This window comes from Achroia grisella, unplaced genomic scaffold (genome assembly GCF_030625045.1).
Source record: "Achroia grisella isolate CSIRO2021 unplaced genomic scaffold, CSIRO_AGI_Agris_v1 utg2471, whole genome shotgun sequence".
In the NCBI taxonomy this organism is placed as follows: Eukaryota; Metazoa; Arthropoda; class Insecta; order Lepidoptera; family Pyralidae; genus Achroia; species Achroia grisella.
The window spans coordinates 801,951-829,605 of record NW_026712739.1 but is presented as its reverse complement, the minus strand read 5'-3'; the positions used below and the strand labels follow the sequence as shown (position 1 = coordinate 829,605).

The following is a 27,655-nucleotide window of genomic DNA, read 5'->3' as shown; positions in this document are numbered from 1 at the left end:
GTGGTAGGTATTAGCATACCTGCAAGTTGAACATTTACATCCACGAGCTTTACATTTACATCGCGAATTAAACCATCAGCTAGTTTAACTGTCAATAAATCCTCTCGAAAGGGATGCTGTTGCTGTTGAAGTAAAAAATAAAGAGTGCTACCAGCAACACAACATTTAGCACCGGTATCTATTAAACCCGTACCACGAAACCCATATACCTCAATATTTAATAGAGGTCGGCGCGTTGAGTCGTCATTCCGCATAAAACACAACGGTGAAACGCAAAAATCCGCTCGCGATATATTTAAACATTGGTTACATAAATTATCAGTTTTAACATTGCTACTTACATTAACATTGTCTCTCGGAGACACATTTGTATTCTCTGACATATAGTAACAATAACACAACTTATTACTACAACATTGGGTACTATTATGAAAAGTGTCTCTCAGAGACAGTTTTATATTCTTTGACCTCTGAGTGTGACATCTATCTAAACACAAATTTTCATTCTTTGACGCCTGACGACAGTCACACGATTTAAAGTTACCTAAATTACAATTACTACTTAGACTATTATATTCAGAAAGAGAGTAAAATGTTTTAGACTTACAGTTGTCACAATTGGATCTAATGGTACCTTTGGTACCGCAACCGTAACACTTTAAATCACTTTTTTTCTTATCACAAGCACTTCTATCATGTCCTGATTTACGACAGTAGACACAAAATTTACCTCGTTTGGTAGAACTTACTACCGGAGCACTGGACGTAGAAGGCGCGAAGTCGGCACTATCCGGCTGCGGGGCCGGCGCCGTAGGGGCGGAACGCTGCGCTTCGGCGGGTGGACGCGCACCGGGCGGCGCGCGCTGCGTGCGGCGGTGCGCGCTGCTCGCGCACAGGCGTTATGGCGCGCGCTGTTGGCGCGCAATGCGCACGACTTATGGAATCGCGCGCTGACTGCGTAACAGTTGACGACGACTTCGACGACAGTTTATTTGCTTCACTTAACGCTTCTTCGACATTACGGGCTTTATATATAAGTTCTTCTATCGTAGTTACACTCTCTCTCGTAACTCTTTTCCTTATAGATCTGTTTAGTAACCCATATATAATGTCTAGCTGTACTCGTTCATCTAATACATAAGGTAACGTAGTGAGAAGGGCGCGCAGGCGGGCCACGAACACTTCTGTGCGATCAGCATCTTGCTCGGACTTAAATATGTCACGGAACACTTTGTGTGGTGGCCGCGGCGTACCATACATAGCACGCAAGCGACTCATGGCTTCTTCCCACGAAGTTACTGAGGTTCGAATACCTCTAAACCACACGGCAGCATCTCCCTCTAGGAGCATCGGCAAGCCCTTTAGTGCTATAGTGTCAGGTATACTCATACACTCTTTATAAATTTCGATATTATCGATGAATGCCTCCAAGACCGCAGGGTCGGCGTCAGTGTCGCCGCGGAACCGGGCCGTGCATTTGGCGAAGTTACCCAATGTCGCAGGTGATGTGTGTGGTGAAGGTGGTGGCGAAACGAAACCAGCAGCGCTGCCAGACTGTGCTGCTAGGATAGCTGCTACGAGTTGACTATTGGACTCCGCTTGAACCTTTGCGAAAGCGGTCAATAGTGACGCGAACTGGTTCTCACTGGAGAAGGAAACGTCTGCCACTTCTTCACTGTCACTAATCTGACTTTTACGACGGGCATTATTACGCGGCATTGTCAACAATATGATTTATAAACAGTTTCACTATAAAACAATACGCACTACGCACTTGGTAACAGTTCACTTTTCAAAACTGATGTAAGACAAAGACCTTATAGACACGAACATGTACGATAAGTATTTTGTCGACGTGAGTTCGTTACGAATAATCACTGTTATTGCCCGAGTTGGGAAGCCAATTGTTGGATCGTCATAAAAATAATTAAAATAAGTTGTAAAACTATTGCGCTGCGTGCGGTATTCAACGACCAACTGCCGCCGGCCTCCCGTTGCCCAACCGCTACCGGGGTATCTGTTGCCTAGCAACGAGCCAACAGCGCGAGGCTACCGGCGGGTGCGCCGCTATATATATATATCTACTTACGTAGTGTATTACAGTATTTTATTTTATACTATGATTACTAGTATTTTATATATTAAATTCTCGTGTCACAATGTTAGTTACCATACTCCTCCGAAATGGCTTGACTGATTTTTATAAAATTTATATGCATATTTCTGAGAATCGACTACTATCTATTTTTCATACCGCTAAGTGATAAGGGTTGTCCACCTCTAAATTTATTTTTTATTATTTTAATACCATAAAAATACGTACAACCCTAAATTTTCAACCTTCTATCACCAACCCCTATTTTTAATTGCGATATTATGTAATTTATATGCCAAAACAACGTTTGCCTGGACAGCTATAGTTATGCATAAAAACTGACTCAGGAGATGAGACAAAAAGCAACAAAGCAAGTTATCAGTCACTTTATTGACGATCTCAGTGGTCTAGCGGTTTAACACACCGCTTTACGTCCCATGGTCGCGGGTTCGATTCCACGCACGGCACAAACATTTGTATTCATGAGTGGGATCGTTTGTGTCGGTCTGGGTTATTTCTATGTATACATTTACCCAAAAAATATATCTATATATTTGTATCAGTTATCTAGTACCCGTAATACAAGCTGTAGCTTAACTTGGGTCTAGATGGCGCTGTGTGAATTGTCCTGAGATTATTATTATTTTTTCAGAAATTTGAACCTGTCGCAATCGACACTAAGAAATACGGGAAATTCTATAATGGAGACTCTTACATCGTTTTAAAGGTAAACGTCAAATATTATAATTCTAAATCTGTGAGTGGAACAAAAAGTTTCATTCATTCATTCAATCGTTTTTCATTCACTCGTTCATTATAATACCAGCCACCAGTTGTATACTTACTACCCATTCTTTTTTCGAAATATTCTAATACTGTTGGCCGCAGCTGGCCTTTACAGCTTCACCGGACGATAGGGGGCGAGTGCAGATAACACTCCAAACAAAGGAAGGACTTATGGAGCGGCTGAAAGAGAACTCCCGCCTGATGGATACGACGCCAGTCTGGGGACACTAGGGGTTTCAATCTCGGCTCAGGCTGTTGTAGTTTCGTTCCACATTTGAATGTATTCTGAACCAAAGAAATGACTGAAGTGGCTGAAGCACAACTCCCGCCTGACGGATGTGACGCTAGTCTGAAGCCGTCGTTTCTTTCCACGTTTGAATGCATTCTGAAAAAAAAAGGAAGGGCTTTTGGAGCGGCTAAAGACCAACTCCTGCCTGACGGATGCTACTATAGTCTGATGGCACTAGGGGTTCGAATCTCGGCTCAGGCCATTGTAGTTTCGTTTCACGTTTGAATGCATTCTGAACTAAAGGAAGGACTTATAGAGCGGCTTAAGACCAACTCCTGCCTGACGGATCCTACTTTAGTCTGATGGCACTAGGGGTTCCAAACTCGGCTCAAGCCGTCGTAGTTTCGTTCTACGTTTGAATGCATTTTCAACCAAAGGAAGGACTTATGGAGCGGCTTAAGACCAACTCCTGCTTGACGGATGCTACTTTAGTCTGAGGGCACTAGGGGTTCCAAACTCGGCTCAAGCCATCGTAGTTTCGTTCCACGTTTGAATGCATTTTCAACCAAAGGAAGGACTTATGGAGCGGCTTAAGACCAACTCCTGCCTGACGGATGCTACTTTAGTCTGAGGGCACTAGGGGTTCCAAACTCGGCTTAGGACGTCGTAGTTTCGTTCCACGTTTGAATGGATTCTGAACCAAATAGGGCTTATAGAGCGGTTAAAGACCAACTCGTATCTGACGGATACTACTTTTGTCTGAGGGCACTAGGGGTTCCAAACTCGGCTCAAGCCGTCCTAATTTCGAGAATTTTTATAAGGTTGGCATCATTGTCGGTCAGCTTGTTTACCATTTCCAGTATACAAAATACCGTAAAAGGATTTTAATCAATAAATCCTTGATAGATAATAAAGTATTTTTGAGATACTGTGGCTTTATATGCATTTGTTAACTGATAATAAAAACTCATTATAAAAGTATTTAGCTCTCTCTCTCTCTCTCTCTCTCTCTCTCGCTCTCCTGCCATAAATAATATTTACATAGTATAAAATGAAATCGTTTCTTCGTACGCACCTTTTTTAATGCAGTTATTAACAGTAGATAGTTGAATCTCTTCTGCTATGAATAATCTTTATATAGTATAAAATGAAATCGTTTCCGCTGTCTGTTCGCTTAGATCTTGTAAACTACACGACTGATTTTAATGCAGTTTTTCGCTGTACATAGTGATCTAAGAGGATGGTTTATATATATAATATATGCACATCCGAGTAAAGCCGGGGCGGGGGTAGCTAGATCTTTTAAATTACGCGACTGATGTTAATGCAGTTTTTAGCAGTGTATCAAGAGGAAGGTTTATATGTGTAGCAGCGGACGAGTACCTTCTACACATGCCACTTTTAGTCCTTGTAACTGTCCGTCCTAGAATTCTCATCGATTCATCTTTTTTCATAGAAGGTCGCCATCTTGAATCTTGATTTTGTTAGAATATATTATGTTATCTGTAGTTAGAACTGACATTGCTAATCGCGGTTGCTAAGTTCACTTTCTATAATATTATGTCATTGTAAAAATTGCGACACTGAAGTGCAATGGGCAGAGCACGTAGCTCGTAGGACAGATGGCCGTCGGGGCAATAAAGTCCTCGAGTGGCGACCACGGACCGGAAGACAGTGTGGGAAGGCCTCCAGCAAGGTTGACCGACGATCTGGTCAAGATCGCTGGAAGGCGTTGGATGCGAGCAGCGCAGGACCGATCGTCGTGGAGATCTTTGGGGGAGGCCAATGGCCAGCAGTGGACGTCTTCGTGGCTGAGATGATGGTGATGATGATTGTAAAACTATAATTTGATTAGTAAACACATTTTATTAAGATTCCACTGCGTTTCACTTTAATAGATTTTTTAGCTAGTGTGTAATAAACTTGGAAGTTTAAAAAGACCTAAGAATATTTCTATTCTATTCAATTGCAGACATCTGGAAGTAATAACTCGACTCTCGCCTACGATGCTCACTTCTGGCTCGGCAGCAAAACAACACAAGATAAAAAGGGTTCAGCGGCCATTCTGACGGTCACTCTAGATGACATGCTAGGCGGGAAGGCGGTGCACCACAGGGAGGTACAGGGGCACGAGTCTAGCAAGTTCTTGGGGTACTTTCAACCAGGTCAGTCCTTGAAATCATACTTAGAAATCAGTAATAAATAATAAACATTGTGGTGTCTCAGGCGTACATAGGCTACAGTAACCGTTTACCATCAGGTAGATTGTATACTTTTTTTTTATATATTTAATAAAGATTACAGTTGTTTTTAAATATTGACAAACTGTAGAACAGTTTGTTGGCAAGATATCGCTGTTTTTTTAAATACTTATCTACCCATAAACATCTATCCACATAAATACACGTTTTTACAGATTATAAAGTTTATCTAAAAGTGCATTTTCTACCGCATATATCACGGGGAGTGTTCTGAGGAATTGTTCGGATTAATACCAGCTGCTGAGTTTCACCACCGTACCACCCGCCCCGTTGTTCTTTCCCCGTAATAATTGATAGCTCTCGGTTGAACAAATTTGCTCAGCGTGTTATTTCTCGTATTATAGATATTATTTAATACTATTTTGTGTTCATTATTACTATACTGCTCCAGAGCTCTCAAATATTTAACCGTACTATGCACTTATTTGCCACTATCGGCGTTTGTCAATGCAAACGCCGATAGTGGCCTCGATGGTCTAGTGGTTTAGCACACCGCCTTACTTCCGAGGGTCGCGGGTTTGATAACTCGCACGGTGCAAACATTTGTATTCGTGAGTATGGTTGTTTCTATCGATGTGGGTGTTTTCTATGTATAATATGTATTTACGAAATATATCTATGTATTTGTATCAGTTATCTAGTAACCATTACACAAGCTTCAGCTAGCTTAACTTGGGTCTAGATGGCGCTGTGTCAATTGTCCTGAGATTATTATTATTATATAAAAAAAATTGGCAAGCAAGTATAATAACCGTTTACAACATTGGACTGTGGTTGGACCATATACTTGACTTCTAAAATCGTGATATACAAAAATGTGTTAAAGCAGACGACAATTCACACAGCGCCATCTAGTCCCAAGCTAAGCAGAGCTGGTGTTATGGGTACTAAGGAAGGTGCGCAGCATGTTGATGGGTACCCGGGCCACGAACGCTTTGAAACTCGCGTTGTGACTCGATTCCAGCTGCGTCACCCTCAATGTCAGGTTACTTCTGGTCCGCATACATTCGACACTGCCTTGGATAATGCAACATTATAAAAAAATCGAAGAAATATAAAATAAACTAGTAAAAAATAAAGGTTAGGTGGACAAACCTTATCACTTAGGGGTATGAAAAATAGATAGTAGCCGATTCTCAGACCTACTGAATATGCATATAAAATTTCATAAAAATCGGCCAAGCCGTTTATAGAATAGAATAGAATAGAAAATCATTTATTCAAATAAACTTACATTGAAGCACTTTGAGTAGTCATTACATTTTTTAATCTACCGCTCGTTCGGAAAGCTGTCTCATCACAAGAAGAACGAGCAAGAAACTTGCGTGTTGCTCTTTTAAATAATTTTATTATTACTTTACATTTTTAAGTTTAAGTGTGTGAATACAAACCACCAATTAGCACTAATTCTATTAAATACTCAAATAGAAAAAATATTGAATATATAACCAACTGGTTAAACAATTAATAAGAGGAAATCAGTCGATAGTGATTAGAGCAGACCAGTCCCTACAAGCAGCACCCGTTCACGAGTCTGACGGATGAGCCAGCCATCACTGCGCTCGACCATATTTTAGGGAGCCCAATGACCCGGCCCACCACGCCGCCACAAGTCTGGACATTTTAGTGAGCATGACTACTCAAAACACTAGACCACGTCAAAGCTACTTACAATTGCCATCTGATAGTTATAGTATTCACATTTTACATAGGAATGCATGCGGCAATCAATACAAAACCCGCTACGCTTTCATATTTCTAAAATCAATCAATTAAATCAAGAAAGCAATGAGAAAATTATATTATAACGTTGTTATAACGTGTTTCGTAGGAGTATGGTAACTAACATTGTGGTATGAGAATTTTATATCTATACTAATATAGGCAGAAGAGTTTGTTTGTTTGAATGCACTAATCTCAGAAACTACTGATTCGAATAGAAAAATTATTTTTGTGTTGGATAGTCCATTTGTTGAGGAAGGCTTTAAGCTATATAACATTACGCTACGACCAATAGCAGTGGAACTACAATGAAAAATATTGAAAAAAAGTGGGGAAATGAAACGCAGACGAAGTAGGGTCATCTTGGTATAAGATAAATGGAGTGATATTTGCAGCCATCAGATATCTGGAAGGAGGCAACGAGTCAGGCTTCACCGAGGTGGAAACAAATGCTGGTGCTGAGAAGCGACTCCTGAAATTGACGGGATGTGACAACATGAGGATCGAAGAGGTATTTATATATTTATTAAAACTTAATGCACAGATACACTAATAAAGCTGCACATGAAGAACTTAACATCTAGAGGCATTTTCTCCCAGTCAACCATACGGCAAACAGAGATTCATGTGGGCGGTGCATTATGATTAATATATAATACATAATAGTTACATAACTTAAAGGCGATGGATGAAAGACGACTGCATGCAACTGAAATGAGAATGTTGAGGTGGATGTGTGGTGTGACAAGAATGGATAAGATAAAGAATGAATACATTAGAGGAAGTATGAAAGTGGCGCCGGTGTCGGAGAGGTTGAAGAGTAATCGTCTGTCGTGGTATGGACATGTAATGCGTAGGAATGAAGAACATCTTAAGGAAGGTGTTACATATGAATGTGGATGGTTGTAAGGGCAGAGGAAGGCCGAAAAAGAGATGGATGGACTGTGTGAAAGATGATATGGTTAGAAAGGAAGTGAATGACAGAGATGAATGGAAGAGAAACACATATTACGCCGACCCCAAATAAATGGGATAAGGAAGAAGCAGATTTAGATTTAACACGATGGATTCCAGGAGGAACCGCGTGGAGGTCAACCTGACATGGTTCATTGCTAGCAAGATCATCAGTCCACATTACTAACAATCCCCTTCCCCCCCCCCTCCCCCCGAACACTATTAGGTATATATATTAGGTATTAATTTAATTGCTGAATGTGGTTATTTACCGCCAGATACCAGCAGAGGCGTCGTCTCTGACAAAGGACCATTGCTTCATCCTGGAGGTGGAACACGACATCTTCGTCCTCATGCCCGAAGGTGCTAAAGCCACACAGAGAAGGAAGATCATCAGCGTCGCCAACACCCTCCGTGATGACTACCACAACGGAAGGGCCACCATTGAAATAATCGGTAAATTCCTTTTATCCAAAACTTCGTCTCCGGAAACTTTCATCCGTATTGCAGCTTCTTTTTTATCGTATGGAAAAATCTTCGAAAGACTATCTCCCGATGAGGTTACGAGGGGGTGTATTGGACCCTACGTACCTAGAAGTAAATAAGAGTCGGAGTACCGAGGTCGCGTTAGTATTCTACCGCAATTCCGGCGACGCTGACCGCCCTTTCTCTGAAACATTTTTTGAGATAACCAAATCTTAATGTCCATTTTTATTAGATCTAGCTGTTCCCGCGACTTCGGCCGCGTGGAATTTAACTTTATTTTCCTAGATTAACAGAATTGTTCTAAAAAAAGTAGCATAGGTTACTCCTTATTACATCAGGTACCTGCCAAAAATGTCCGTCAAAATGGGTCCAGCTATTTCAGAGATTAGCCGGAACAAACAGACAGACAGACAAAAATTGTAAAAAGTGTTATTTTGGTGTATGTACCGTATTTATATTCATATGCATGTAGTAAAAAACGGTTATTTCAATATTACAAACAGACACGAATTTTATTTATATGTTTAGATATAGACAAATTATATACACAGACCATGACATAATTAAAAAATAAATATAAAAGAAATGTGAAGAGGCTACCAACTCAGCATAAAGCTACTAAATATTCTGTTGGCACGTTTGTTACATTTTTTTTATATTATTTTATAGTAGTTACCATAGTTTAAAACTACTGTAAAGTTTACTTTGGGTCACGGTGAACTACGACTTCGAACCTGTGACCCTGGCTCTAATAGGAGGACACCAAGGGCTTTTATATATATTATAATAATGATTTATTACCACACAACAGTCAATTTCGTTAGTAACAACTTAATAACATAATTTAAACAGCAGATGTCCAACAGTATGCGACCGTCTCCTCCCCCTGGGCAGGCGGATCTACCTACAAATTTCCCGTTGTAAAAAATCGTATAATTTAGTTGAGTATTGCATGAAATAAGAGTTTTATTTTCATTTTAAGCGAGAATCAGTAACTTATATTAGTCAAAGCAAAATTTACACTAAAACTTGTTTTAATACATGGGTTTCTGATACATAATTTTTAATTTTTTTTATTTCTAGACGAGTTCTCGTCAGATGATGATTTCGGTGTGTTCTTCGAGGCACTAGGGTCAGGGTCCAAGGATGACTTGCTTGATGATGACTCCACCGACGTAAGTATATTTAGATTATCTAAAAAAACATGTGGAAAAGCAAAAAAAAAATACAACTAGGCAAGTGTATTTTGGATATGTGGATCGTAACTGGCTTAAAGAATTTTAGAATCTCTAGCAAATCAGCGCAGAAATGCTGTGTTATGGCCCAGTACGATAAGGTAATTTTCCTTGATATGTCTATTTTTTTTTATATGTAGATAGTATTTTTATTGACTTGAAATGGCGAACAAGCTGAGGGTCTACCTGATGGTAACTGGTAACCGTCGCCTATACATGAACAGCACTACGGACTGAACAATTCAAACCATATAAGTTTGAATTGTTCAGTCCGTAATAGTCGGCAATAGTTGTTCATGCACGGGATTTTCATTTAATGTTAAACATAGACACCTATATAAATATACATTGTAAACAAACTGGCTTTTAAAAACAAAATGTAATTCAATTGAGTTTCTTGCCAGTTCTTCTCAATTGGATCTATATACTGAACTGAGCGGTAGGGAAAAAATTAAAAATATATTGTGAAAAATTTGACGTTTGAATAAATGATTTTTGAATTTGACATCACGTTATCATGTCCCCGTGATATCACTCAGGCATGATAAACAAAACTGAAACAGTTTACAATGTGAATGTCCAATATGTGAATTGTCCAAGGGTATTATTATTATACTAGCTGACCCCGCAGAACGTTGTTCTGCCATATAGAAAGGAAGAAAGAAAATTGTTTATTTGGTACACTGAAAATAATTTTTAAATTTTAAATTTTTATTTACATTTTATCGGTTTATATTAATAATTACAGTACCAAATAGGTGTCCGCTCAGCATATGTCGTGACGGGGTGCCACGACGCTGGTTTTCAGCGGATACCTACATATATAATAAATATATTAAAATAATAATAATAATACACATACATAGATCTAGGCGGATAACACAGAGTAAACATTTACGACATACTACCATATATAAATAAACATCAAACATAACTATACACTGAAACATAAAATAAACATAAGTTCTGGTGACACTAGTAGACTCACATCTTGCATTACCCTGCATTTAGAGTGCAGACACATCACGGCACTGTTTTCTGAATGAGGAGTATTTTTATTAATTTATTTTTAAAAATCTGCACATTTTGACGACCTCGGTGGTCTAGCGGTCAAGCACACCGCTTTGCGACCGATGGTCGCGGGTTCGATTCCTCGCACGGCACAAACATTTGTATTCATGAGTATGATTGTTTGTATCGGTCTGGGTGTTTTCTATGTATAATATGTATCTATTTACAAAGAAAAAAAATATCTATGTATTTGTATCAGTTATCTAGTACCCATAACACAAGCTCTAGCTAGCTTAACTTGGGACTAGATGGCTCTGTGTGAATTGTCCTGAGATTATTATTACTTTTATTATTATATATAGCGTAGCCATCTAGCGTAATTAAAATCGCTAATAAAAAATTAGGGTTGGTTGTAAGAGGGGGTGGATAATCCTTATCACTTAGGCATATAAAAAATAGATAATAGCCGATTCTTAGACCTACTGAACATGTATATAAAATTTAATAAAAATCGGTCAAGTCGTTTCGGAGGGGTATGGTAACTAACATTGTGATACGAGAATTTTATTTGCTACTTCCGCTTCCAGGGTTATACTCGTGATTCGGTCTCTGCTGTCTACCTGTACAAAGTTCAGCTTGGTGATGAATTGGATCTGGAAGCATTGAGCAAACCGTACAAGCAGAAACAATTGGAATCCAGCGTAAGTACTATCATATAGGCACTTGGGACCTTATGTAAAATACGGTCACACGGGAGGTTATAGTAATTTTTTGTGTGACATTGTATAACAAGAGTTTTATTGAGGAAACTTAGAAGAACTCCTTGGGATCTAGCGTGAGTAATATTATAGGCACTTTGAGATTTTATACAAATTGAATTTGACCCCCAAAAACTGTGACCGACACGTTTTTGGGGGACAAATTTAGACAAAATAAAAAGTCTGGGGTGGATCGTGAATTTGTCGGACCCTGGGCTAAAACTACTTAGGGGCCTACCTAATTATATTACTCAACTAGAATTGAGATTTTGTACAAATTGAATTTGACCCCCAAAAACTGTGACCGACACGTTTTTGGGGGACAAATTTAGACAAAATACAAAGTCTGGGGTGGATCTTGAATTTGTGGGACCCTGGGCTAAAACTACTTAGGGGCCTACCTAATTATATTACTCAACTAGAATTGAGATTTTATACAAATTGAATTTGACCCCCAAAAACTGTGACCGACACGTTTTTGGGGGACAAATTTAGACAAAATAAAAAGTCTGGGGTGGATCGTGAATTTGTCGGACCCTGGGCTAAAACTACTTAGGGTCTACCTAATTATATTACTCAACTAGAATTGAGATTTTATACAAATTGAATTTGACCCCCAAAAACGTGTTACCGACACGTTTTTGGGGGACAAATTTAGACAAAATAAAAAGTCTGGGGTGGATCGTGAATTTGTCGGACCCTGGGCTAAAACTACTTAGGGTCTACCTAATTATATTACTCAACTAGAATTGAGATTTTATACAAATTGAATTTGACCCCCAAAAACGTGTTACCGACACGTTTTTGGGGGACAAATTTAGACAAAATAAAAAGTCTGGGGTGGATCGTGAATTTGTCGGACCCTGGGCTAAAACTACTTAGGGTCTACCTAATTATATTACTCAACTAGAATTGAGATTTTATACAAATTGAATTTGACCCCCAAAAACTGTGACCGACACGTTTTTGGGGAACAAATTTAGACAAAATAAAAAGTCTGGGGTGGATCGTGAATTTGTGGGACCCTGGGCTAAAACTACTTAGGGGCCTACCTAATTATATTACTCAACTAGACAAATACACCGACCAAAAACAAGCGACCAGAAATTTCCCGTTCCTTTCTACATATGGGTTAACTGATCTCAGGGTTGTCAATCTTATGATCGGTTTTTTAATATTTTAGTTATTTTTAATTTATTTTGAGTAGGGGCTGTGGGCCCTTTGTATCCACGGGGGCCTAGGCTGGAGCCCATAAAGCCCGTAGGTAGATCCGCCCCTGGTTGGAATGGTGTTTGATATAAATCTATCAATTTCTGAACATACTCACAATCTATTATTACCTCATACTTCTAATGTTATCCATAAAACAGATTAGAATAGAAAATCATTTATTCATGTAAGCACTTTTGAATAGTCAACATTTTTTTTTAAATCTACCGCTTATTCGGAAAGCTGTCTAATCACAAGAAGAATAAGCAAGAAACTTGTGTGTTGCTCTTTTAAACAATCCTTGTAAGTTCACATTTTACAAGTCGAAACGTGTGAATACAAACTACCAACCAGCACTAATTCATTTAGGCTCAAATATAAAAACACAATAAGATTAAATCTAAATTTAGCAGGAATAAGGAGTTATTCGTTCGTTAAACATCGCGTGGTACACTCGCTGGTCAAGTATGAATACAAAAGTTTAATAATAATAATAATAATTGTCGTACAGTCCGAAAATTTCTCGAAATCGATAAAAATTATATAACCCAGTCACACCAGGCACACAATAAGTACACACACACTCACACATACATACACGCGCACACACACATACACACACTCTGCACTTACTTGGTTTCGGCCCGTAAGTGTGGAGAAAACCAGCAATAGCTGAGAAAAAATAAACAATAGCAATAATAATAATAATAATAATCTTTATTTGTCTCAAACAGAAACTTTTTACACAATACAACTATTGCCCATAGAATAATATAATTTAATAACTAATGAATGAGACAAAACGGTCTATAACTCAGTGAGGGCGGTGAGTCCACCCTCTCTGCTATTCTGTTACAGCCTTTATCAGTACAATACAATGTTAGATCGATTTGTTATTATATATACATGTAAGAGTATTGATACCAGACAACTCATCGTTACGATAATTAAATAATAAACACTTTTATCAAATTCCAGAGATGTATTCGGTGCAACGGTTACACACAGAAAGAGAGTTATTCAATTACCGACCTCCGTATTTATAGACCGAAGTCAGTGTAGTAGGAAGAGAAGCAGGCGTAACGATTATCTTATGACAAACAACTTAGTTCGGTCTATAAGTACTAGATGGCGTTATTTACAATATTTATAATAATCCTTAACTTTAATACTTCATTATGTTAAATATTAAATAACAGTGATTTGATCAATATAGGCCGAATATAATTAAATTAATCAATTAACAATGAAAATAGTCATTGTATTGAGTTTGCGCTATCATACATACTTTTTATTATACATCAGAATAACATATAGTCTATAAATTTGACGCGGGTGAAACCGCGGACGTAGCTAGTAAACTATAAATGAAATTTACCATTTGATACAAAGTCTCAATATAATGATTTCTTATTTGCAGGAAATCTATGTCCTGGATACTCCATGCTCTGGTATCTACATCTGGCTGGGTAATGATGTGGACGCAGACACGAAGAAGAACTACTATGACATCGTGCAGAAGTATCTAGACGCCAAGGGCTATCCTTCTTGGGTGAGTAGTTATATATATCTACATATATTTGTTTCTCAAATAGGATAACAAATGGCGCTTGGTTACTTTTTGGGTGAATAGTCTCTTCGACCTGAGTGTAATAATGTTTCTCAAATACGATAACAGATGGCGCTTGGTTACTTTTTGGGTGAATAGTTTCTTCGACCTGAGTATAATAATGTTTCTCAAATAGGATAACAGATGGCGCTAGGACGCTTTTTGGGTGAATAGTTTCTTCGACCTGAGTATAATAATGTTTCTCAAATACGATAACAGATGGCGCTAGGTTACTTTTTGGGTGAATAGTTTCTTCGACCTGAGTATAATAATGTTTCTCAAATACGATAACAGATGGCGCTTGGTTACTTTTTGGATGAATAGTTTCTTCGACCTGAATAATAATGTTTCTAGGATAACAGATGGCGCTAGGACGTATTTGGGTGAATAGTTTCTTCGACCTGTTAATGTTTCTCAAATACGATAACAGATGGCGCTAGGTTACTTTTTGGGTGAATAGTTTCTTCGACCTGAGTATAATAATGTTTCTCAAATACGATAACAGATGGCGCTAGGTTACTTTTGGGGTGAATAGTTTCTTCGACCTGAGTATAATAATGTTTCTCAAATAGGATAACAGATGGCGCTAGGACGCTTTTTGGGTGAATAGTTTCTTCGACCTGAGTATAATAATGTTTCTCAAATACGATAACAGATGGCGCTAGGTTACTTTTTGGGTGAATAGTTTCTTCGACCTGAGTATAATAATGTTTCTCAAATACGATAACAGATGGCGCTAGGTTACTTTTGGGGTGAATAGTTTCTTCGACCTGAGTATAATAATGTTTCTCAAATAGGATAACAGATGGCGCTAGGACGCTTTTTGGGTGAATAGTTTCTTCGACCTGAGTATAATAATGTTTCTCAAATACGATAACAGATGGCGCTAGGTTACTTTTTGGGTGAATAGTTTCTTCGACCTGAGTATAATAATGTTTCTCAAATAGGATAACAGATGGCGCTAGGACGCTTTTTGGGTGAATAGTTTCTTCGACCTGAGTATAATAATGTTTCTCAAATAGGATAACAGATGGCGCTAGGACGCTTTTTGGGTGAATAGTTTCTTCGACCTGAGTATAATAATGTTTCTCAAATACGATAACAGATGGCGCTAGGTTACTTTTGGGGTGAATAGTTTCTTCGACCTGAGTATAATAATGTTTCTCAAATACGATAACAGATGGCGCTAGGACGCTTTTTGGGTGAATAGTTTCTTCGACCTGAGTATAATAATGTTTCTCAAATACGATAACAGATGGCGCTAGGTTACTTTTTGGGTGAATAGTTTCTTCGACCTGAGTATAATAATGTTTCTCAAATAGGATAACAGATGGCGCTAGGACGCTTTTTGGGTGAATAGTTTCTTCGACCTGAGTATAATAATGTTTCTCAAATACGATAACAGATGGCGCTAGGTTACTTTTTGGGTGAATAGTTTCTTCGACCTGAGTATAATAATGTTTCTCAAATAGGATAACAGATGGCGCTAGGACTGCTTTTTGGGTGAATAGTTTCTTCGACCTGAGTATAATAATGTTTCTCAAATACGATAACAGATGGCGCTAGGTTACTTTTTGGGTGAATAGTTTCTTCGACCTGAGTATAATAATGTTTCTCAAATACGATAACAGATGGCGCTAGGACGCTTTTTGGGTGAATAGTTTCTTCGACCTGAGTATAATAATGTTTCTCAAATAGGATAACAGATGGCGCTAGGACGCTTTTTGGGTGAATAGTTTCTTCGACCTGAGTATAATAATGTTTCTCAAATAGGATAACAGATGGCGCTTGGTTACTTTTTGGGTGAATAGTTTCTTCGACCTGAGTATAATAATGTTTCTCAAATAGGATAACAGATGGCGCTAGGACGCTTTTTGGGTGAATAGTTTCTTCGACCTGAGTATAATAATGTTTCTCAAATACGATAACAGATGGCGCTAGGTTACTTTTGGGGTGAATAGTTTCTTCGACCTGAGTATAATAATGTTTCTCAAATAGGATAACAGATGGCGCTAGGACGCTTTTTGGGTGAATAGTTTCTTCGACCTGAGTATAATAATGTTTCTCAAATACGATAACAGATGGCGCTAGGTTACTTTTGGGGTGAATAGTTTCTTCGACCTGAGTATAATAATGTTTCTCAAATAGGATAACAGATGGCGCTAGGACGCTTTTTGGGTGAATAGTTTCTTCGACCTGAGTATAATAATGTTTCTCAAATACGATAACAGATGGCGCTAGGTTACTTTTGGGGTGAATAGTTTCTTCGACCTGAGTATAATAATGTTTCTCAAATACGATAACAGATGGCGCTAGGACGCTTTTTGGGTGAATAGTTTCTTCGACCTGAGTATAATAATGTTTCTCAAATAGGATAACAGATGGCGCTAGGTTTTTTTGGGTGAATAGTTTCTTCGACCTGAGTATAATAATGTTTCTCAAATACGATAACAGATGGCGCTAGGTTACTTTTGGGGTGAATAGTTTCTTCGACCTGAGTATAATAATGTTTCTCAAATAGGATAACAGATGGCGCTAGGACGCTTTTTGGGTGAATAGTTTCTTCGACCTGAGTATAATAATGTTTCTCAAATACGATAACAGATGGCGCTAGGTTACTTTTGGGGTGAATAGTTTCTTCGACCTGAGTATAATAATGTTTCTCAAATACGATAACAGATGGCGCTAGGTTACTTTTGGGGTGAATAGTTTCTTCGACCTGAGTATAATAATGTTTCTCAAATACGATAACAGATGGCGCTAGGACGCTTTTTGGGTGAATAGTTTCTTCGACCTGAGTATAATAATGTTTCTCAAATACGATAACAGATGGCGCTAGGTTACTTTTGGGGTGAATAGTTTCTTCGACCTGAGTATAATAATGTTTCTCAAATACGATAACAGATGGCGCTAGGTTACTTTTGGGGTGAATAGTTTCTTCGACCTGAGTATAATAATGTTTCTCAAATACGATAACAGATGGCGCTAGGACGCTTTTTGGGTGAATAGTTTCTTCGACCTGAGTATAATAATGTTTCTCAAATACGATAACAGATGGCGCTAGGTTACTTTTGGGGTGAATAGTTTCTTCGACCTGAGTATAATAATGTTTCTCAAATACGATAACAGATGGCGCTAGGTTACTTTTGGGGTGAATAGTTTCTTCGACCTGAGTATAATAATGTTTCTCAAATAGGATAACAGATGGCGCTAGGACGCTTTTTGGGTGAATAGTTTCTTCGACCTGAGTATAATAATGTTTCTCAAATACGATAACAGATGGCGCTAGGTTACTTTTTGGGTGAATAGTTTCTTCGACCTGAGTATAATAATGTTTCTCAAATAGGATAACAGATGGCGCTAGGTTACTTTTGGGGTGAATAGTTTCTTCGACCTGAGTATAATAATGTTTCTCAAATACGATAACAGATGGCGCTAGGACGCTTTTTGGGTGAATAGTTTCTTCGACCTGAGTATAATAATGTTTCTCAAATACGATAACAGATGGCGCTAGGTTACTTTTGGGGTGAATAGTTTCTTCGACCTGAGTATAATAATGTTTCTCAAATACGATAACAGATGGCGCTAGGTTACTTTTGGGGTGAATAGTTTCTTCGACCTGAGTATAATAATGTTTCTCAAATAGGATAACAGATGGCGCTAGGACGCTTTTTGGGTGAATAGTTTCTTCGACCTGAGTATAATAATGTTTCTCAAATACGATAACAGATGGCGCTAGGTTACTTTTGGGGTGAATAGTTTCTTCGACCTGAGTATAATAATGTTTCTCAAATAGGATAACAGATGGCGCTAGGACGCTTTTTGGGTGAATAGTTTCTTCGACCTGAGTATAATAATGTTTCTCAAATACGATAACAGATGGCGCTAGGTTACTTTTGGGGTGAATAGTTTCTTCGACCTGAGTATAATAATGTTTCTCAAATAGGATAACAGATGGCGCTAGGACGCTTTTTGGGTGAATAGTTTCTTCGACCTGAGTATAATAATGTTTCACTTTTTGGGTGAATAGTTTCTTCGACCCGAGTATAATAATGTTTCTCAAATACGATAACAGATGGCGCTAGGATACCTTTTGGATGAATAGTTTCTTCGACCTGAGCATAATAATGTTTCTCAAATACGATATCAGATGGCGCTAGGTTAAATGTACATCGCGCTAAAAGTTTTTTTTCTCTTAACACGTTGGAGACAACATTCTCACATAGGCACCGGAATTTTTTGTTGTTAATTACATATATTCTTTTTTAAATATGTTTTTGGTGTACATAACATTATTTTAGATTTATTTCAATTGAAGTGCCCACGGGTGAATATCCCGGTCGCATCGTGTTAAAACCACAAGGTCCTAAGGGTACTATAAACCAAAACACTACACTCGTATATATAAGGTTTATTGGTCGGTTTCAAATACAGGTACAGGTACAAATTTATTACAAATAACATATGAGAAATCAATAAAACGAAACATTAGCGCGTTTCAATTTTGTTACAGCGCCATCTATTGGCGTTGAATGCAAACACTATTGTTTCACACTTATTATCTATTTACCTTAACACATCGTGTAAATTTACTTTTGTTGTTAACCCACCGGTGGGCATGCGGTCTTTAACGTGTTAAGCATGAATTTTTTTTTATTATCTACCCACTCCGCTCGAAGACAAAAGGAAGCTTATAGCCTGTACAGTAAGTATGCAACGAGAAGATATAACAACAGCGACAACGCGGTCCAATTAACGTTCTTATTGACCTCACGACTCTACAACACCAACGGCAGCAAACTCTCCCTACGGGTCTTGGACAGGATTAAAATTCCGTGTCACATTGCAGGTTCATGCCACAAGAGTGACTCAAGGGCTCGAGAACTCCAACTTCCAACAATACTTCCACAACTGGGACACCGTGGGAGGCAAGTCCACCAAAGAATATGCTACTGATATAGGTGATTGTTTTTATGGATGGTTATAAGGGCAGAGGAAGGCCGAAAAAGAGATGGATGGACTGTGTGAAAGATGATATGGTAAGAAAGGAAGTAAATAACGAGATGACTGTGGACAGGGATGAATGGAAGCGAAAAACATATTACGACGACCACAAATAAATGGGATAAGGAAGAAGCAGATGATGATAGGTGATTGTTTTTAAACTTTCGTATCTAATTGTAATATCTCTGGACAATTCACACAACGCCATCTAGTTCCAAGTTAACCAAAGCTTGTGTTATTGGTACTAAATAGAAACGAACTTCTTAACATTTCATAGTTAAAAGGGCAACTGTAACCACTAACCATGGAGTTAAACTTAAACTCGATGGATATACCTAAGAAAGGAGGAATAAGTAATTGTTCGGATTCGGATTATACCAGCTGCTGAGTTTCACCATCATACCGCCCGCCAGAAACTAAAATACTATCCTTATCACCTGGATGAATGGCGATCCTCCACAGTGCGGTTTTCTAGAAACTTTTTGCCACGCACAACCACATTGTGGAATCATCTTCCAGCAATGGTATTTCCGAACCGTTACGATATTGAAACCTTCAAGAAAAGAGCTTATTCCTTTTTAAAAGGCCGACAACGTACTTGCAATTCCCCTGGTGTTGCGGGTGCTCATGGGCGGCGGTAATCACTTACCATCAGGTAAGCCGCATGCTCATTTGTTTCTGTGTTATGAGAAAAAAGAAAATGCCGTGATCTTCCACCCTTTTGACTGCTAATAAAAATATTAATTGGCCGTTTTGTTTTAGATGGCGGATATTATTCAGGAGATGCCGATGAGTCAGCAGCTGCAGCTAAACAGATCGGCAAGAGTGCATCTGCCAGGGGCTACATGCCAGACAATGGAGAGGGTTCTCTTACTGTCACCAGGTAATCTTCTAATTCTGAGCATAAGTTTCTTGGTCATTCTTCTTGTGCTGAGTCCACATTCTAAATGAGCAGGAGCGGCTCTACGTAAGGGCTTTTTGGGCTCCAGCCCAGTGCCCCGAGGATACAAAGGGCCCCAGTCGCCACTGAAATGATAAAAATATCTAGAATGTTAAAAAACATTTTTTTTTTTTAACATGGAGAAAATCCCTCATGGAGACCCGCCGGCCCCGGGGGAAGCCCCCGGTACTGTGAGACTCCTACTCACTAAAAACTCCAAGATGTCCCTCACCCAACGCCTAAGCCGGAGTCGCGGGATCGATGACAGTCAACCGCAACTCCGGCGGCGGTGGCCCACTCTAGCAGCGGGCCCCATCTCTGCGGGTTCCCTAGCGGAACCCACTACTTCCCCTCCTCTTCCCTGGGAAAGGCGCGCGGGGAAATGCGCGCGACTTCTTCGGGTCTAGTGCGGTGGGGTGGGTCCGCCCCCGCGGTCGTCACCCCGAGAATGTTAAAAAACCTATCATAAGGTTGGCAACCCGTGCAAGTGCGCGTCTATCGAAAGGAACGGGGAATTTCTGGTCGCTTGTTTCTGGTCGGTGTGTTTTTTTAGTTAAATAATATAATTAGGTAGGTCCCTAAGTAGATTTAGCCCAGGTCCCCACAAATTCATGGTCCGCCCTTGCAAATGAGTAGTAGAATAGACAAACATTAGGGAGAAAGGGTTAGTAATATGGACTGATGACCTCGTTGCTAGAAATTCACCTTACTTGGTGAACCTCGACGCGGTTCCCCCTGAATAGCATCCTGATAATTTCTTGGTGAATTCGGATGTGCTAACTGACCTTACCTCATGTTCATCTGTATCATCCTCCACTGGTGCCCTGTCAGCGTATACTGTTTGCGCAGGCGGGTGCAACATTATATTATCATCCGTAAAAGAAGCTATATATATATATATATATATATATATATAATAGTTTTAAGATATAAACGTGTTGGCAATTAGGTGTAAGTTTTGCGGTTTTTTCAAGAAGGGTATATTAAGGTTTCTTAAGGGTTGGCAATGCGCAGGTAACACCCCTCGTGTTTCAGGCGTCCAAAGACTACGGTAACCGTTTACCATCAGGTGGGCCGTATGCTTGTATGCCACCATAGTAGTATAAAAAAGGGAATCATAATGATTTTTGATCACCAGGATCGCAGGAGACCAAGAAGATGTAACGGAGCGCTTCGAGTCGGGACTGTCGGTGTTCTACCAGAGCGAAGTTTATGTAGTGAAATATCAGTATACGAACGCAGACGGGGACGACGCCTATGTTATATACACTTGGATCGTAAGTGGCCAACAAATATTAACTGTGCCCGCGGTTATGTTATATGTTATTCTAATGTATAGGCTATATTACTGAAAAGTTTCATCGAAATTCGTTCAGCAGTTTTTGCGTGAAAAAGTAGCAAATATCCATCCATACTCCATACAAACTTTCGCATTTATGATATTAGTAAGATGTATGGTATTCTTACACACATATATTATACTTATTTATGTGGGAATGAGGATTCGCAAATAACAGGTGATTATTTTTACAGAACTCCTTTTATTTAAATTACAAAGAAACATTTACTATACAAGTCTATGAGGAAGAGAACGATGCCCATTCTCTTTTCTCATTCATTCATTTCTCCATCCATTCACTCTTTCGTTTCTATCCATTCGCTCCTCCGTTTCCATTCATTCATACTCATTCGTTCCCATTCGTTCATACCGCCAAGTTTCAAATCCTACAGCGTTTTCTTTGTAATGTTTTGTTACGTATAAAGGTTGTACCAATTTACCTTCTTCGGAGATTTTGGTTGAAAGTTACAGAAAAAAAAAAAAAATTTGTGTCAACAGTTTTTTATACTACTACTGGCTACTCGACCCGGCTTCGCCCGGGTGTACATGTAATATATAATAATAATAATATGATTTATTTATTTCTCCTCACAAACATGATGGCAACAATACATGTAGTATTTTTTATAGTAAAATACTTAAATTTATTATTTTAATCGATTTGCTGTGAGGAGCTGGTGTCTGAGATAGGCATAACCTGTAATACAGATCACCAAACCTTATATATAAACCTTCCTCTAGAATCACTATCTATTTTAAAAAACGCTTCAAAATCCGTTGCGTAGTTTTAAAGATTTAAGCATACATACGGACGGACAGACAGCAACAGCGACTTTGTTTTATACTATGTAATAATGGTTGCAAAGAAGCATACGGCCGATCTGATGGTAACCGTTGCCGTAGCCTATGGATGCCTGAAACACCAGGGCTGTTACGTGCGCGTTGCCGACCCTTAAGAAATCTTAATATACCCTTCTTGAAAAATACATAGGGCTCCGACGCATCATCGGATGATAAAGCAGCCGCGACCACTTTGGCATCCGAGCTGGAGGATGAAGTGGACGGCGATGTCAACGTGGTGAAAGTCCCCCAAGGGAAGGAAGCGAAGCATTTCCTGAACATCTTCAAAGGTATATTGAAATTTGTTGAGTAACAAGGCGTTTTTTTAATGGTGAAGTTGTCTTCGCTAATGGTATACGCTGGCGGGGCATCAGCGGAGTATGAGTATGAGGTCAGGTCAGTTAGCACATCGTGGCAAGTGTTAGAATTCACATTTTGGGGTAATTGATAGAAATACTCCCAATAAACTCGTAATTATTTAATTGAAATGAGCCTACAATCGACACGGGTGTAACCTAATACAGAATAATCGCGACTGGCTATGACCGAGCGGCAGCGGACGCTGCACGGTGCAGCAAAGCGATGCGTTACAAAACTGTTAGACGACGCTCAGGTAAGTACATCACCGAAAGTCCGGCCAACCGCATACTACGGGTTTCGCTCGAGTATGCTCATGAATTAAATTAATGTTGTACAATAATGATTGTATGTGTATATAAGTATAGTATATGTATATAATAAGAGTATAAATGTATATATATTTATATTATTATAGTTATATACGTGAATATATTTTGATAAAATATAAAATGTGTAAATCTGTAAATATGAACTTTAAGTCACCTACACACATCATTATTGTAGAAAAAATCCGATATTTTAAAAATATTTTAAAAGAAGGTAGTTTGTTTTTAGTACTAATGAAGTACCCAATGTAAGGATTACTAATGAAGTACCCAATGTAAGGATTATTACGAATATTGTAAATAGCGCCATCTAGTATTTATAGACCAAACTACTACACTGACTTTGGTCTATAAATACGGAGGTCGGTAGTTGAATAATCCTCTTTCGTTGGGTGAGCCGCGGCATTCAGTCGACGAGCGCAGGCCGTGCCGGTTGTGTTTTGGATACTAAAGTGAATTATTATTATTAGAAATGGGTTTATCCTGGATTTAGTTGGGTCTGGGGGGAAGCTGCAAGTAGTGAGGGTGAGTGTTAATGCATTCTAAAAGGCCCTTTTAAACCTACACCCGTGTCACAAGTCACGGGCGCTACTTGGGGTTTCCCTTTCGGTAGCTGGCTTCAAAGCCTAAGTCATCATCATAGATAGTGGATCTTACAAAACGAAAATAGATATATAGGCAAACTCCTTCTTCTCTATCTATTATATTATGTACTTTATGAGGTTTAGTAATAAAATCAGGACATTTCACACAGCGCCATCCAGTCCCAAGTAAGACAAAGCAACGGACAGAAACACTTAAATATATGCATAATATACATAGAAAACACCCAGACTGATACAATCATACTCATGAACACAAATGTTTGTGCCGTGCGAGGATTCGAACCCGCGACCATCGGTAGTAAAGCGGTGTGCTAAACCGCTAGATGACCGGGGCTATCAATGATAATGTTAAGGAAATGTTAGATGTGATACGATGTTAATGTTGTTTTTTTTTTACAGGCAATCTAGCAATAATATTCGGCAACAAGGACGATGAGTATAAACCGACCAACGCAAAAAGTACATATGACGATGACAAAATTAGGCTATTCAGAGTGAGTTTGTTTTTTCCGTATTACATCCTGAATGTCGTTTTTTAATAGCACAAACGAGTCTGCGGCTCACCTGATGGTAAGTGATTACCGCCGCCCATGAGCACCTAACACCAGGAGAATTGCAAGTACGTTGTCAGTTTTTTAAAAAGGAATAAGCTCTTTTCTTGAAGGTTTCAATATCGTTTCGGTTCGGAAATACCATTGCTGGAAGGTGATTCCACAATGTGGTTGTGCGAGGCAAAAAGTTTCTAGAAAACCGCACTGTGGAGGACCGCCATTCATCCAGGTGATGAGGATAGTATTTTAGTTTCTGGCGGGCGGTATGATGGTGAAACTCAGCAGCTGGTATAATCCGAATCCGAACAATTACTTATTCCTCCTTTCTTAGGTATATCCATCGAGTTTAAGTTTAACTCCATGGTTAGTGGTTACAGTTGCCCTTTTAACTATGAAATGTTAAGAAGTTCGTTTCTATCTAGTACCAATAACACAAGCTCTGGTTAACTTGGAACTAGATGGCGTTGTGTGAATTGTCCAGGGATATTACAATTAGATACGAAAGTTTAAAAACAATCACCTATCATCATCTGCTTCTTCCTTATCCCATTTATTTGTGGTCGTCGTAATATGTTTTTCGCTTCCATTCATCCAGATGATCAGGATGGTAGTTTTGTTTCTGGCGGGTGGTACGGTGGTGAAACTCAGCAGCTGGTATTAATTCGAACAATTCCTCAGACCACTCTACGTGATATATGCGGTAGAAAATGCACAGAGATGCAATTTCTCGCTGCAGAGCCAATTGGTTGAGTCTGTCACATTTCTTATACCATGTAAATCTATGTTTTATCGGACTATTCTTTGAGTTTTTTTTTCTGGTGCAAAAGTTAATCAATCGTGTAACGAGAACTATGTACGCGTATATGATGTCAAAGATATCTTATCTTGCAGTTGCAAAAAAACTTAAAAATGTAAAGTTACAACGATTATTTACAAGAGCAACACGTAAATTTCTTGTTCGTTCTTCTTGTGATAAGACAGATTTCCGAATGAGAGGTAGATTCAGAAATGCTTCAATGTAATTTTATTTGAATAAATGAATTTCTATTCTATTCTCATTCCTTCATGTTATAGGTGGAAGGCACCAAGTTGGGTGTGGACATGAGGGCGGTGCAGGTGGAGGAGTCTGCTGATATCCTGGAAGATGACGACGTTTTCGTGCTGGAGACTCCTGATGTGGTTTACATTCGTATTGGAAAGGTAATATTGATCTTTTCATCATCTAACATATGGACAGCTTCGATGGTTTGGTGGTTTAGCACACTGCCTTACTGACGATGATCGCGGGTTCGATTCCTTACATGCGGTACAAACATTTGTATCCACGAGAATGCATTTTTATACTACGATGTTGGCAAACAAGCATACTGCTCATTTGATGGTAAACGGTTACCGTAGCTATGGACGCCTGGAACACGAGAGACGTCACGTGCGCGTTGCCGAGTCTTAAGAAACCTTCATATATACTTCTTGAAAAATCCCATGCTGAAGTTTCTAGAGAAAACATCGGCAGGTAGTTCATTCCACAATGTAAGTGTACGCGGGAGGAGCGAGCTCCTCGGAAATCGCACTGTCCGAGACTCGCACTTAGGTTCCAGCGTGCGATGAATTCCCTGTCGATGACGAGCGGTGCGATGGTAAAAGGAAGCCGTGGGCATAACGTCGTGCGATTCTTCAGAGCACTTCTTTTTTTCAGGAATCCAGCCCTGAAGAAACAAAGGCGGCTGTCAATTTCGTCACAGTGGTAGTCGGCGATGAGAGGGAGGTGACCGAAGTGGAACAGGGCGATGAGCCTGATGAATTCTGGGATGCTTTAGGTATGATTCCAGCTTTCTCCTTTGTTCAAAATCTACCCTGTACCATCGTAAGCACAGATTATTATATTAGAGTCCGTTAGTTTCTGTTCCCGCGCTTTTCCTTCCCCCCCCTTACCTATGACAGAACTGACCGTACGGCGGCTATGACGCGCGCGCATTATTTGTATATTAAAATTAATTAAAACTGAGTTAAACCTACTGTGAAACTGGAAAGCTAGCGAAAATATCTTCGAGACCCTGAAGACCAAGAAATCCGCAGAACCATACAGGTACGAGACAGACGCTTCCACATAAAGTATTTTCCCTAACACTCTGTAATATATTCTTCTTTATCCTCTGTAATGTGTTCTTCTTTATCCTCTGTGACGTATTCTTCTTTATCCTCTGTGTTTAAAATCTACCTTGTACCATCGTAAGCACAGATTATTATATTAGAGTCCGTTAGTTTCTGTTCCCGCGCTTTCCTTCCCCCCCCTTACCTATGACAGAACAGATAGTAGGGCGGCCATGACGCGCGCGCATTATTTGTATATTAAAATAAATTAAAACTGAGTTAAACCTACTGTGAAACTAGAAAGCTAGCAAATATATCTTCGAGACCCTGAAGCCCAAGAAATCCGCAGAACCATACAGGTACGAGACAGACGCTTCCACATAAAGTATTTTCCTTATAATTTTGTTTTGTTTTCTTAAAATTGTGTCCTTATCTCACATTCCTTTTTAATTCAAGTATAATGCCAAATATCACAAAGACTGTTCGCGCCATTTATAAACATATCGAGTGGTATGGTATTATTCCTCACTAGCTGTTCCCGCGACTTCGTCCGCGTGGAATTTAACTTTTTTTTTCTAAAATAAAAGTAGTCTAAAGAACTAAAAACTATTTTGTTCGTCTTAATTTATTCGTTCTGTTAGGTACTGATAGGTTCAAACTAATACATTTACATCCTGCATCATCCCTTATTTTATCCCCATGGAGATTGAATTTATCAAAATCTTATTCAAGCGAACGTCCTCATCATAGTAGCTTCAATCTTTAATTTCAATTCAATCAGTCGAAAATCTATGAAGATTTATACAAACTTTCATCCCCTATTTAATCCCCTTTATTTATTTATTTATCAAAATCCTTTCTTAGGGGATGCCTACGTCATAGTAGCTTTATGCATGCAAAGTCTCAGTCCGACCGGTTTAAAGTTTCATACCCTATTTTATCCCCTTGGGGAAATTCTTTCTTAGCGGATCTACGTCATAACATCTACCTGCATGTCAAATTTCAACCCGATCCGTCCAGTGGTTTGGGCTGTGCGTTGATAGATCACTACGTCAGTCACCTTTGAGTTATATATATTTAGATATACCTAAATAAAACAAAAGGGTTGTAAGACGTTGAAAGTGGAGGTAAAAGGTTATTTAAAAAGTTGTAAAAACGTTACCCCTAAGGGTAAAATGAAATAGGGGATGAAAGTTTTTGCTTTTGGTCTGTTGGATTAGATTTTTTAATATTATCTCTTTATT

General features: G+C 39.0%; 1 protein-coding gene across 1 annotated transcript in view; it reads left to right on the top strand.

Moving 5' to 3' along the window:
- LOC131842744 (gelsolin, cytoplasmic-like) overlaps positions 1-27,655 on the top strand; it is a 40,452-nt gene that overhangs the window by 4,538 nt on the left and 8,259 nt on the right. The window contains exons 2-15 of the mRNA XM_059191307.1: positions 2,748-2,822; positions 5,083-5,275; positions 7,489-7,604; positions 8,326-8,503; positions 9,617-9,708; positions 11,367-11,480; positions 14,167-14,298; positions 19,205-19,316; positions 20,122-20,242; positions 21,438-21,576; positions 22,630-22,768; positions 24,169-24,263; positions 25,395-25,520; positions 26,017-26,137. Coding sequence (XP_059047290.1) covers positions 2,748-2,822; positions 5,083-5,275; positions 7,489-7,604; positions 8,326-8,503; positions 9,617-9,708; positions 11,367-11,480; positions 14,167-14,298; positions 19,205-19,316; positions 20,122-20,242; positions 21,438-21,576; positions 22,630-22,768; positions 24,169-24,263; positions 25,395-25,520; positions 26,017-26,137 — 1,753 coding nt within the window. The remainder of the gene's footprint in view (positions 1-2,747; positions 2,823-5,082; positions 5,276-7,488; positions 7,605-8,325; positions 8,504-9,616; positions 9,709-11,366; positions 11,481-14,166; positions 14,299-19,204; positions 19,317-20,121; positions 20,243-21,437; positions 21,577-22,629; positions 22,769-24,168; positions 24,264-25,394; positions 25,521-26,016; positions 26,138-27,655) is intronic.